This window comes from Aristolochia californica, unplaced genomic scaffold, assembly GCF_029961685.1.
Source record: "Aristolochia californica isolate CCGP_79_NKW_82.1479 unplaced genomic scaffold, dmAriCali1.0.hap1 SCAF_5, whole genome shotgun sequence".
Taxonomy (NCBI): Eukaryota; Viridiplantae; Streptophyta; class Magnoliopsida; order Piperales; family Aristolochiaceae; genus Aristolochia; species Aristolochia californica.
Genome location: NW_027182214.1, coordinates 3,563,223 through 3,576,239, shown reverse-complemented (window position 1 = coordinate 3,576,239; position 13,017 = coordinate 3,563,223). Strand labels below are relative to the sequence as shown.

The following is a 13,017-nucleotide window of genomic DNA, read 5'->3' as shown; positions in this document are numbered from 1 at the left end:
GAGGGAGACGGGGAAGAATATAAAGCAAACATGCGTGTATGGGCTAGAGTAGCAACTGTAGTAGAGGAAGATGTGGGAGCACTAGAAGCCTCATTTTAGAGAAAGATGGGTGTTTCTAGATGCAATGCTGAACAAAGTGATGCAAGTCATCTTTACTCATTGTTACAACATTAAAATTAGTTACACCACTTTGAGACACTTAGTTAGCCCATGTCGGCCTTTCCAAACTTGCTTTTCCACAATGAGTACATGGTACTTGGTTACCTCTTCCTCTATATCTACCTCCCTCGGAATATCTACCATAACCTCTAAAATTAATACCTAGATTAGCAGAATTTGTATAATAGTTTTTCACCATCATTTTCGATTATCTTCCTTTTGTGTTACACTTGGAATGACATGTCCAACCCTCAAAATTTTGACTGAGTATTGACTCACTTCTTGATTTTGATGATAATAAAACTTAATTGATCTAAAAATTGTAATTCAAGAATTTCAAATGCATTTTCTTCAAGAGACACAAAATTCAAAGGTCTAGGCAATAAACCAGCACAAGCTTCTTAAAGACGTCGAGCTACACAATAGTGTCAAAGTGTTCTTGAAGAATCACCCTCGGAAAGAAGAAGTAAAGAATTGAAGACTAAAATTTAGGAAGTCATGAAAATCACAAAGCTTAGTCTTTATAAGAGAGCAGCCCCAAACCTTGCAAACTTGAGGTACAATGGAAACTTTTGGAGTTTTAGGTCATATTTTCATTTCTACATGTTTTAGCAAAGCATACACACATTCCAAACAAGTTAGACTCACTTAGGATAACTTTTATCCATGCTTTAAAATCCACTTAGTGAGTTGGTACTGGATTGATCGATCAACATTTGCCAATGATTGATCAATCAGGAGTGCACATGCAAAAAATATAAAGCATGATTGATCAATTATTCATGATTCATCGATCAACTAGAACATGGCCAAACTGTGTTATAAAGCATGATCAATCATCCCCAATAGACTAATCGATCAATGTGGTCCAAGCTATTTTATTTTATTTTATTTAATCATATCTTAAATAAATTAATTTTTAAGCTTAATTCAGATGCATTGTAGCAGTCTCTCTTTCTCTCTATTTATAAGACTCGGTCCGAGTTACTGAAACGAGCGACCCAATGATTATAAGACACGTCTGAGTGGAAGTTGGAATCCAAACTTTGAATCTGCCAAGCTTTGCCTTGTTTTAAGGCTACGACCAATTTTGTCGAAGCCGAGTGAAACGCCTTCTCTATATTAAGCTGCGATTCCCCAACCGAAGCAACAAAACTGTAAAATCATATGATTTAGCTGTCACAAATTGTCGCCATTACCTTCTCCTGCCTCCATAAAACTTCCAAACCTCTTCCACCTCCCTTGCCTTCGACACTCGCTGGAAATTCATATTTTCACCAGCAGAATGTCGAATTCCGTCGACGTGGAATCCGCCGTCGATGTAACTTCAAAGACGATGGCCGAACCGGCGGCTCCACTGGCCACAACCAATTCGGAGAGCCAAACTTCAGAATCAAAAGTAGTCTCATCGATTGTCGAAAGATGGAGGAGGGAAGATCTGTTAAAGAAGGCTAATTCCGTGTTGCGGGCAACGGCTCTGGTTTTCGCCTTGATCTCTTTGATAATCGTGGCTTCAAACAAGCACGGAGATTGGATGGATTTCGATCAATATGTGGAGTACAGGTGATCGTTTTATTCGTGAACATTGAGAATTCCGATTTGAGTTGGTGAAAATTACGTTGCTTGGTTTAGTTTTGTTTATCGAACGAATTCTATCGGACGGGAATATGGAATTTGGATCGGTTTTTGCAGGTACTTGTTGGTGATATCGATTCTGGCTTTCCTTTACACTGGTGGACAGATTATCCGGGAGGTTCAGCTGCTGTTGACGGGGAAGGATGTGATCTCACCGAGGTCATCTGTTTTTCTTGATTTCTTCGGAGATCAGGTGGGTGAATTACTCCAAATTCTGCTTATTTTTCTGAATCAAGCGTTTGTGGCCTTTAACTTATCCTCGTAGAATTCTTATCAGAGACATTTAAACAGCAATAAAAAAAGAAACGTGAAATAGCTCCTTCATTGGGCTCACCGTCACCGGTCATATGCGCCATCAAAACAGCTAAAAAAAGCCTCTGAGTTTCCAATGGTGAAGAAGGTCGGTTGAGCACCGGTGCGGAAAGAGGGACACATTTTATGCCAACTGGCATTCTTATGATCCATCAGGTTACAGTCTGTGAACCATCCCGAGGGTCATAAATCCTAATTCCTTCATCTTCGAAACGAAGTCTTGTACATTTTTGTCCTTCAGATCATAAATGAAAAGTGAAAACAGAAAATAGAAAAAGGATTTCGGTAAAATGTAGCTCATAGACTCAAATCTTAAAGGGATTCAATTGAGGGCTATAAATGAGTTTTTAGTTTTGATAAAGATTTGTTTACCTGAAAAATATACTCCATGCTCATCCAATCTGAAGCTTCAACAAAGTTGAGTAACAGAAAAATCCATGGAAGGGACCATCTTCCACCTCTCAGTTATCTCTTTTTCGAGTGATCTCAGTTTAACCTGCTGTGTTTTTTCTTTCCAGATCGCGGCTTACCTGCTAATCTCGGCATTATCAGTAGCTGCTTCACTCACTAATAGGATGCGAGTGGCGTCGGACAACCTATTCACCGATGCTTCAGCGGCTGCCGTTAGCATGGCATTCTTCGCATTTGGTTGTCTGGCATTGTCAGCGCTGGTATCTGGATTTAAGCTCTCAAATCAAACTTACGTTTGACATTAACAACTTCTTCACCTTCTTCAAGGTTTCTCCTTTGCCCTTCCACCGTCATACCATATAGTATAAAGCATCATTCTTTCTTGTGTTGATAACAAAGCTGCAAGCGAACAATCACTTCAGATCAAAGTGCATTTCTTCGTTTTCTGGAGATTTTCTTTTTTGGCACTGTTCATTGGGAAGTATCTCTAAGTTTATTAACTTTCAAGTCACTGTGTTGGATGATTATCAAGTGCTAGATGGAGAGGACTTTCGGCCTTTGTCATGAACCTGTGAATATTTGTGGTATACCTAAGACAGTCTGAGTTAACCATTAAAGCAAACCCTTGTGAGCAATTTTTCACTGTAAAGGGAATAACCATGAGATAGCTCTTTAACAACATGAGGATTACAAAGATGAGAGAAAAAAATCCACAAGGAATAAGAACCAATGTATTTTAAATCTAAAAATCATTCACAAATAAATGTGAGATAACAAAAAATAAAAATAATCATAGGTTAGAGGCCACTGGATTTGAAATTTTATGGGAGGCTTCAATCTCTTCTTTTAAACCTAAAATCTTGAAAGGAAACTCTATTATTCCCTTCTATTCCACTTTCCTCCTCTTCTTTTTTACCTTTTGTTTTCTTCTCTTTCTCATTTATCTATTTTTTACTTTGTCTTCCCCCTTTTTCTTTCTCTATCCATAGAACTTTCTCCCTTTTAATTTTGCATTATCTCTCTCTTTCTCTCACTCATGTGAGAGAAATGAAAGAGATGGCTAAGTGGTGATGAGACCTACAATGGATAATTAGCAAGTGTGAGATAGAGCAAAGGGCCTCTATGTATATAATACAACCAATGATTTGACATATTACCGAATGAGCTTTATAATTAGAATCTAGAAAATATATAACTAGAACCTTGTTATCGGTTAACTTAAAAATATAAAATTACTATAATATCTCTAATTTTTTGTATCAAACTTTAATTTTTTTACATTAAAAAGATAAAATATAGTTGTTGAGGCATAGCTCTCCATTCCACCCCCTTTAACACTATCCAAAGAGCTATAAAAGAAGTCATTTCATCAACTCTCCTCTTTTAAATGAATCTTGCCAAAGAGAGGAGAGAAAGGGGAGAGAAAAACTCCCTCCCTCACCATAAAAAAATGTTATGGGTATTGAAGTGTTACAATCTTTTCAAATTCAAAATCTTGGTTTACTCATATATGTTGTGGGCATTGAATTGTTACAATCTTAGCATGACATAACTTTGTTACAAAGATAATATGTATTAGATTTACTTAAAGAGACAGAAATACTAGGCTTTACACATTTTGAAACTCCCATGGATCCGAATGTAAAGTTAATTGCAACATTAAGTAATGTGGTAATGGGGTAGATGTTGGTAAATTTCAAAGGTTGATTAGGAAACTAATCTATTTGACTGTTACGTGACCAAGCATCTCTTTTGTCATAATTATCATTAGTTAGTTCAGGCATAAACCTCAACTCTCTCATTGGCAAGCATTGGAAAGAGTATTGAGGTATTTAATAAAAACCAAGTCAATAGTTGTTGTATAAAAATCATGGTCATCTTAATATTGAAGGTTTTGTAGATGTAGACTGGGTTGGGTCTGTTGATAATAGGAAATCCACATCTGATTATTATATGATTGTTGGCAAAAACTAGAATGTTGTGGCTAGATCAAGTGTGGAAGCAGAATACAAAGCCATGACATATACAGTGAGTCAAATGCTTTGGTTGAGGTTTTTACTCATAGAACTTGGGCTCCTAGCAAAAACTCCTATGTGATTTTATTGTGACAACTGAGCAACCTTTCACATAGCTACTAATTCAATCTTCAATGAGAGACCAAGGTACAGTGAAGTTAATTGCCACTTTATAGAGAAAAACTCATAGTTGGAGTTATTTGCATGGACTACATTCCCTCAAAGAGTTAATTGGCAGATATTCCAACAAAACAATTCTAGCCGGTCTACTTCAACATGCTTGCTCCAAGCTTGGTGTGTTTGATGTATTTGCACCACCAACCTCAAGGGGAGTGTTAAGATGTATGATGTATTTCTTTAAATTAGTTACTTTACTTCTCTTGCACTATTCATAAGTATCCCTAAGGGCACTCTTGTAATTTGTATTTAACCACATGATCTAAATATATTTAGAGAGAAGTCATTCTAGACCTAAGGGGGAACTCCTCTACATATCCTTTGTTCATCATCTTCTCTCTCAATCTCACACCCTAGTTAGAACTCTTTCTACTTCTCTTTTGTCTTGTCTTGTCTTATCTCTTCTTCTTCTTCTTCTCTTACCACCTTAAGATTATGGAACCCTACAATTTAACAAAACAAGAGAGAGAAAACTCTCTAGAATAAATTGTTTGGGAAATGCTAAATTGAACCCAACAAACACTCTACCAAGGCAAACTCATTTGACTAGAGAGGAGAGATAAAAGTCTCTAATGAAGACTGTTGATCCAGACGTCAAATGACTAGCTAAAACGGAGGCAAGTAAGAGCAAAGGTGGCAAAAGGAGTCGATCACCATAGTAAAGAGTAGACCACTTCAGTAGAAGAGCTGAAGTCTTGAAGTGCCAAAGTCCAAAGGAGTCAACTACAAGGCAAAGAGTTGACCATATCAAAAGGAGAAAAGAAGAATTAAATTATAAGGTGAAAAGGAGTAAACCACATTCAAAAGGAGTTGACAACATCGAGTAAAAATGGAATCAACCATGAGAAACAACAAGATTTGGAGTGAAAAAAATTCAACCAAGAGAAACAACAAGTTTTAAAGTGAAAAAGGAATCGATCATATCAAGGAGTTGACCCCCTTTAAAAAGAAGTTGACTCCTATGTGAAGCAATTCAAAACTTCAATCTTTCATGCTCATTTTAGGAGTTATAGACCTCCAAAATTTGTAAATGACCTATTGCCATGTTTAGAAACAAAAGAATTATTGCATATATTTTTAGAATATTTGGACCTATTTTGCATACAAACAGGTAGACGCATAGGATTGGGTGTGTTTAGTATTTGTACTTGTATTCTAAAATCTGCATATATTAGGGGCAATTGAAAAAGGGTAAACTTGTAAGAAAGTGACCCTTGCATTGTTTAGTCATGCCTTGGCAAGGCAAGACCATCTTCAATTTAATTTGATTGAGAGAGGCCTCTATGGCTGAAGAGAAAAGACTATTAAGCCTTATTTACTGTTGTGAGCCATAAGTCCTTGTGCAGGTAGATGGTGCTGAAAATCCTTTTAGTGGGTTTAGGTTGATCCACTAGGTTGCTACAAATCCCTTAGTGGGCCAAGGTGGGATTGCTTAGTTGGTTGCTGGAAAATCCCTTTGAGGGTCTAGGTCGGATAATTTAGTAGTTATATTGTATTCATATGTGATGGTGAGATATTGTAATTGATTGTTGTGGTCAATTGAGTTGTATAAGTCCCAGGGTGGACTGCGTTATAATTGGTCTAGGAGGCAATTTGTTGTGAGTGACAATTTGGCAACCTCAATATAGTGAATTAACTCCAAGTTAAAACACCTTGGGAGTGGATTAGTTGGAGTTAATGTCTGATTGTGAACCACCATATATTGTTGTTTGTCTATTAAGGGCTTGTCGTTCAAATAATCACTTGTGTTTGAATCTTGACTTTAATAATTTCATTGCACAACCGAATTATACAAGATTATAAACACTTCTATAAATGGTTGTGCAAAAGAATCAAAAGAAGTTGAAGATTACCAATGAATTTAGCAAACCTATTCACCCCCTCCCCCCTTTAGTTTGCTCCTTGCCGGATCTAACAAAAACAATCACGGAGAAAGAGTTAGAGAGAAGATGGATGACTGAGTTTGAGACAGAGAGAGTTTGTTGGTGAAAGAGAAGAGAGGATTAGGGTAGTGAGCTTATTTCCAATCCTCCTCCTTAAGCTTTATTTATAGATGTCAAAATATGATAATTAAAACCATATCTTTCACCCTAATAGGTGTGAGTAAAAGACAAAAGACCATAGACTTGTCACATCAATGACACACAAGCTTGATCATATCTTCTAACACTACCCGTCAAACTGGTGGTGAGAAATCATATATTCCCAGTTTGGTGCATATAGTGGAGAAGACTTTTGATGTAATTGGTTTTGTGAGTATATCAACAACTTGTCTTTAATATGAAACATGTTCGAGACATATAATGTATGTTTTTAGCTTATCCCTAAAAAAATGATAGTCAACTTCCATATGTTTTGTTCTCTTATGAAAGACTGGATTGGAGACAATGTGATTTGCAACTTGATTATCACTGTAAAGTTCCATAGGACCCCGTTCATTGAATCCAAACTTTATTAGGAAGGATTTAATCCATAAAAGCTCGCTTACTACATTTGTCATAGGTCTATATTCTGCCTCAACACTAGATCTTGCAACTATATTTTGCTTTTTACTCTTCCATGTAACAAGGTTGCTTCCAACTAATGTACAATACTTTGAGGTGAATTTTCTATCATCTAGAGATCCAACCCAATCTAGATTGACAAAGCTTTCAATATTAAGATGACCATGGCACTTATATAAGAGCCTTTGACCTGGAGCCTTTGACAAGTATATGAGGATTCTCTCCAATGCCTGCAAATGAGAAATATGAAGTTTATGCATGTATTGACTGACAAGACTAACTGCAAAGGAGATATCTGATCTGGTCATGGTAAGATCAATCAACTTCCTAACTAGCCTTTGGTACTTGCCCACATCAACATCTTCTCTAGAGCTAGCACATAATTTTGCATTCATATCCATAGGGGTGACGGTAGGGCGACATCCCTTCATTTTTGTATCTTTAAGTAAGCCAAATACATATTTCCTCTGTGATAGACTAATGTCATGCTTGGACTGAAGAAATTTAATACTAAGAAAGTACTTGAGGAGTCCAAGTCCTCTCACTCTTGAAGTCACTGCATATTTTGTGTTTAACTTGACTAATGTTGTTTGTATCACTTTCTGTCAAAATAATATCATTCACATACACAACAAGTAGCACTATACCCTTATCAGTGTGTTTGAAAAATATAGAATGATCCACAGAGCACCTTGTGAACCCAAACCGAAACATAACTTGACTAAACTTGTCAACCAAGCTCACGGGGATTGCTTTAGACCATATAAAGATTTCTGTAGGCGGCATACCAACTCCCCCTCAACCACAAATCTAGGAAGTGGCAACAAGATGGAGACAACCAATGAGTAGATAAAAAAAAATGGAGATGCGGTGAGAAGTAGATGGTTATGTGCAAGACCTAGGCTCTTTTTGAAGAGAAATTGGTCAAGTATCAAATGGAGGACCAAAAACACGAAGAGAAGAAGGAGAACTTACCTCGTAAGGATTTTTAGATTCCACGGGTGTAGTATCAGCCAATGTTTCAGGGGGTTGAAGAGATACATCATCACTGCCATAAAATGTTGTCTTCGATTGGCACAATAGGCTTAGGAAACTCATTAGTCGAAGAAAAACTAGGTGGGGCATTGATGATCGAATAAAAAAGTTGCTCTTTAAAAAAATGTCACATATTTGGATACAAACATCTTTTTGAGAGAAGTATTATAACAAACATATCTTTTTTGGGTACTAGAGTAGCCTAAAAAAATACATTTAATAGCTACGAGGTCTAATTTAGTAGTATGTGAAGATTGACATGAACAAAGTAAGTACACCCAAACAACTCCAAAGAAAGGGGCCATTGTCCCTACAAAAGGATAAAAATTTTGTCGACATATATTCCTTTGTATTATCTGACCAAAGAACCTTTAAGTTTTTATTAAACTGAGTAGAAATCATAGCACAAAAGGTTTTGCAAGATCTGTTCTTAAGTAAAAATAACTATGTAACCCGAGTAAAATCATCAACAAAAGTAATAAAGTACTTGGATTGAGAAACATTAGAAATATATAAGGGTTCCCACTCATTAGTGTGAATTAATGAAAAAAAGAGTAATACCTTTAGTTTCACCTCGAGGAGAATAAGTACACCTCTAGTGTTTACTCAATTGATAAACTTTTCAATTCAAAATAGATATAGAATGTAAAGAAGGAAACATATTCTTGAGAGACTATAAAGATAGATAGCTTAATCTATTGTGTCATTGAATAGCCTTGTGTTAAGAACTGGATGTGGTCGTTGTAAGACAGCTAGCCAATACAACCCGAAAAGGTTAACCGATTAAGTGGGACTAAGGACCCACACTTACACCTACCCCGCCAAATGCAAAGTCCCCGCGCCAAACCAAATGCAAACGAACTCACGAGGATTTGAACGCAGGATGGCGTGCCAAATGCAGAGTACCAAACCATTCGCACCCAATAGGTTAACCAATTAAGTGGGACCAAGGAACCACACTTACACCCACCTCGCCAAATGCAAAGTCCCCGCGTAAAACCAAATGCAAACAAACTCACGGGGATTCGAACGAGGGATGGCATGCCAAATACAGAGTACCAACCCACACTTACACCCACCCCGCCAAATGTAAAGTCCCAACGCCAAACCAAATGCAAACGAACGAACTCACGGGGATTCGAACGCGGGATGGCGTGCCAAATGCAAAGTACCAAACCATCCGCAACCAACAGGTCAACCGTTTAAGGTGCGGAAGAACAAGTCATAACACAGATCACCAACATATTCCAAAACTCCCCCGCAAATCAAACCCCCGGGTTAAACCCAGGTCAAATTCCAAATACAAATGCAAAGTCCCCGAGCCAAACATGCGAACGTGCGGGGATTCGAAGGCAGGATGGGCGAAACTTGTTTTGATACCATGTAAGACAGCTAGCCAATACAACCCGAAAAGGTTAACCGATTAAGTGGGACTAAGGACCCACACTTACAGTTGTGACGGTTGGAAAATTGACATAGTATAGTCCCCCTTGTTCACAGCCTCCACCAATCACTTGTTTCGTTTGTAGTTTCTAAAAAATATAAGTAGGAGAAAAGGTAATATAACAGTTAATTTTTTTTATAACTTCAGACATATTAAAACAAATGTCTTCAACCAGAAAATATTAAGTAAAAAATTAAATAATCAACACCCTTGGCTTAGAGTATCACACAAACAACTTAGAGTATAGGTGCTAAAATTTCACGTGAAGAGACAAGCTTGTGTACTAGCAAACTGGCCTCACTCATGCATGCAATGAAGACAAGAAATATCATTCCCTATAGCGGCTATCTAGTTCCACCGTGACATGTGACATGTGACCTATGACCATTGTCTCTTATATGTACATGGTTCGAGTTTCATGAATGTATTTAATTGTCACACACTTGATATCTCGTTTTATAGTGACATGGGCGATAACAACTTTATGTATTCACCCCAGTCCCCTTAATTCCATTTCGTTTCCGTGAAATTATTTCAGACAAATAAAATAAGAAAAAGTGAGGAAATCAATTTCCTGGGGACAGGGCCATGTGCGCCGCACTAACGCGCTAAAAAAGGGGGGCAAAAAAAGAGGACACAAGCGCTCTTAAAACCTTTTAATAAACAAAGGCGTCCACGTCACATCACTTTCAAATCGACAGATAATAGCAATTATTTAAAGATTCCCATTTTTATGAAATACGACGAAAGGGAATGAATCTCTCCACGACGAGGGCCTTATTGTAATTTCACCTCTCCTCCCCTTTTCTCACAAGTCGCCTTATTGGATTAGAACAGTGACGTGCCATCTCCAGATAACGACAAATCGCCTCCGCTCCTCGGCTTCTTCTTTTCCACGTGTTCACCATCTACCGCTTTGTCAGGTAGTTTCGGCGGGGCCGGCCGGTAGTTTCTCTCTCAGTCTCTTTCCCACTTACCCAGCCACTTGCCTCGCCACCGAACCACTTGCTTCCGTGACACGCTTGACCCATAATCATTGTTTCATTATGACTAAATTACCCTTGTCATAATTGAAAAAGAATCTGTTGTCCAACTTTATGCTAAACCCTTTTTACCCTCGTTGCGACACGACAGATTGGTTTTGTAAACCGTAAATTTGATAAAAATAAGGGTGCTTTTGTAATTCACCTTAAATACTTGATAATAGCATGAGATAGTAATTAATAGTGGCATACTGGTAATATTTTCATGTAATCATGACTACTTGGCTACTTCGTTCCTATAAATATCCTGTATCGAGTGCCTTTATCTTCCGTGCCTAAACCGGAGCGGAAGAATTTCAGAAAGGGCGTTTCAGATTTTGTTTTTTCTTAGCAAATCCGAATCTCGAGGTGGTTTCCGGTGATAATGGATGTGATTTCCCGGCCGATGGTGTCGAATCTGAACCCGAACGCTCCTTTGTTCGTGCCGTGGGCGTACAGAGCGGTTGAGGATTTTTCCGACGAGTGGTGGCAGCTTGTACATTCCTCCGCCTGGTTCCGCGACTACTGGCTCCAAGAATGTTTCCAGGAACCTGAAAGTGACCTCGATTTCCTCGACAACGACGATCTCCTCCTCCCGGAGATAGATGCTGTTTTTGATGGCTATAAAGGTAAGCCCTGCTCCCCTCTTTTCCCCAAATTTCTTTTATTTTTTAGCTCTTCAGATTTGTCGCGATTCGGATGTATAACTCGTAATATGCGATATGTTTCGTTTAATTTTTCTGTGTTCTTTACCTTGTGGATGAAAAATCTTACGATTGCGGTGGTCGTGCAGCGACGGCTGAAGAGAAGAATGCGAAGGAGATCGTGTCGCTTGGGTCGCTGAAGTGGCAGAAACCCAGAGTATTGACCGAAGCGCTTAAACATTACGAGAAGGTGCCGAAAATCGTGAACGTCAAAGTGAGTCCACGACAGATTCAGCAGCCGAGGTAGAGCAAGTCGATGAGTGTGGATGGAGCCTTGTTGTTGTTGTTGATAGGTGCTATGTAGTTTTTATTTGTACATGGTAGTGTAGGAAAGTGCTGATCAGTCTGTTTCTCGGATGATCGCCTTTGTTAATCATCTTTCCTGGTTCTTAGTTGTAAAACTGTAGTGAACGCTCCTGATGTATGTTTCGATTAAACTGACAAAATCGAAAAAAATGAACATTTCCTTCTTCAATATGTAGCGTAGTTGAAATTGAATGATGCTGAAAAGCCCAGTTTTTTTTCTTCACAAAATCTGTATCTTTTGGCTTGAAATTAGTCTGAAGCATAAACCAGTTTAATGAATTTCATCCCGTCTCATCCGCGAGAGAGGGAAATACAGAAGACGATTCATCATTCTGATGAAATTCATCTAATGAATTTCGAAACCGATTCACGTTAGGGAGATGAAAAAGGAAAATGGGAAGGATCATCAGCAAAAACAGTTGGAATCATCGTCATCAAAGACACCCGTGGTTGATCTTCTACTCCTTGCACCCTGATTCGTAGTGGCGTCTCACCACACAAAGTCACCTACCATCTCAAGCTCACCACAAAATATTACCAGGTAAATTCCATACCGATCCTTGACCCTTTTTTCACATTTATTATCTCATTTAGGAGCTGCCCAATCAGCCAACAGTCCGTGCCAGGTTTCTACAAGGTTTGATGCTACATTTTAATTCCTTTTTCACTCGGGATTGTGTTCACTCCCTGTAAACTCTAATCTGCAATATGAATTCAGATTATCATTCAATGCAAATACAGTTAGTCCGATTATAATAAAGTGATTAGATTAATAGCCCCAATATGCTTAAGGAGGAAGTTTAGGTAATTCAACACTAACCCCAATCTCTCCTTTTACCCTCTTTTTCCTCATCTTCTGCCTCCACCTGATCTTTTACATCTACATCTTCATCATTGTCTTAATCTTCTACCAGTTGAATTGGAATACTTGTAAGACTTGGAGGAATTTATGATTAGTCAATGGCCCAGCAGCATCATCTTCTTGGACAACATGGAAATTAGCATTTGATAACAATAGACTCATATTGTTAGAAAGTCATTTCACGGACTGAGGTTAACTTTTTGTCTACCACATCAAAAACATTTTCTCATAGCCATATTCTAAATCGCTTGCCATGAGCAACCATTTTTAGTGTTCTCCATGTAATAAATATGTTCTATTCATATTGTAAGGTCAGGGAAGTCTGGATAGGAGGCCCGACTTATAGCAAGCGGTGGCCAGGTGCGAGGGAAGAATCAGAGGGGAGAAGAAAAATAGATGTGGCCGCAGGGGAATGGGGAGGAGAAGATAAA

General features: G+C 38.2%; 2 protein-coding genes across 2 annotated transcripts; both read left to right on the top strand.

Annotated features, from left to right (window-relative positions):
- The first annotated feature begins 1,325 nt into the window (after positions 1-1,325).
- LOC137966627 (CASP-like protein 4B4) lies at positions 1,326-3,111 on the top strand. The gene is made up of 3 exons (XM_068813307.1): positions 1,326-1,722; positions 1,852-1,987; positions 2,625-3,111. Exons 1-3 carry the CDS (start codon positions 1,445-1,447, stop codon positions 2,814-2,816), a joined length of 606 nt encoding a protein of 201 aa, XP_068669408.1. The 5' UTR covers positions 1,326-1,444; the 3' UTR covers positions 2,817-3,111.
- Positions 3,112-11,015: 7,904 nt separating this feature from the next.
- LOC137965786 (protein EARLY RESPONSIVE TO DEHYDRATION 15-like) lies at positions 11,016-11,893 on the top strand. The gene is made up of 2 exons (XM_068812131.1): positions 11,016-11,343; positions 11,508-11,893. Exons 1-2 carry the CDS (start codon positions 11,100-11,102, stop codon positions 11,663-11,665), a joined length of 402 nt encoding a protein of 133 aa, XP_068668232.1. The 5' UTR covers positions 11,016-11,099; the 3' UTR covers positions 11,666-11,893.
- The last annotated feature ends 1,124 nt before the right edge of the window (positions 11,894-13,017 follow it).

Coding starts and splice junctions, on each gene's coding strand:
- LOC137965786 (XM_068812131.1), top strand. CDS start 11,100: ATGGATGTGATTTCCCGGCCGATGGTGTCGAATCTGAACCCGAACGCT. Junction 11,344..11,507: donor TGTTTTTGATGGCTATAAAG/GTAAGCCCTGCT, acceptor GTGGTCGTGCAG/CGACGGCTGAAGAGAAGAAT.
- LOC137966627 (XM_068813307.1), top strand. CDS start 1,445: ATGTCGAATTCCGTCGACGTGGAATCCGCCGTCGATGTAACTTCAAAG. Junction 1,723..1,851: donor GATCAATATGTGGAGTACAG/GTGATCGTTTTA, acceptor CGGTTTTTGCAG/GTACTTGTTGGTGATATCGA. Junction 1,988..2,624: donor TTGATTTCTTCGGAGATCAG/GTGGGTGAATTA, acceptor TTTTCTTTCCAG/ATCGCGGCTTACCTGCTAAT.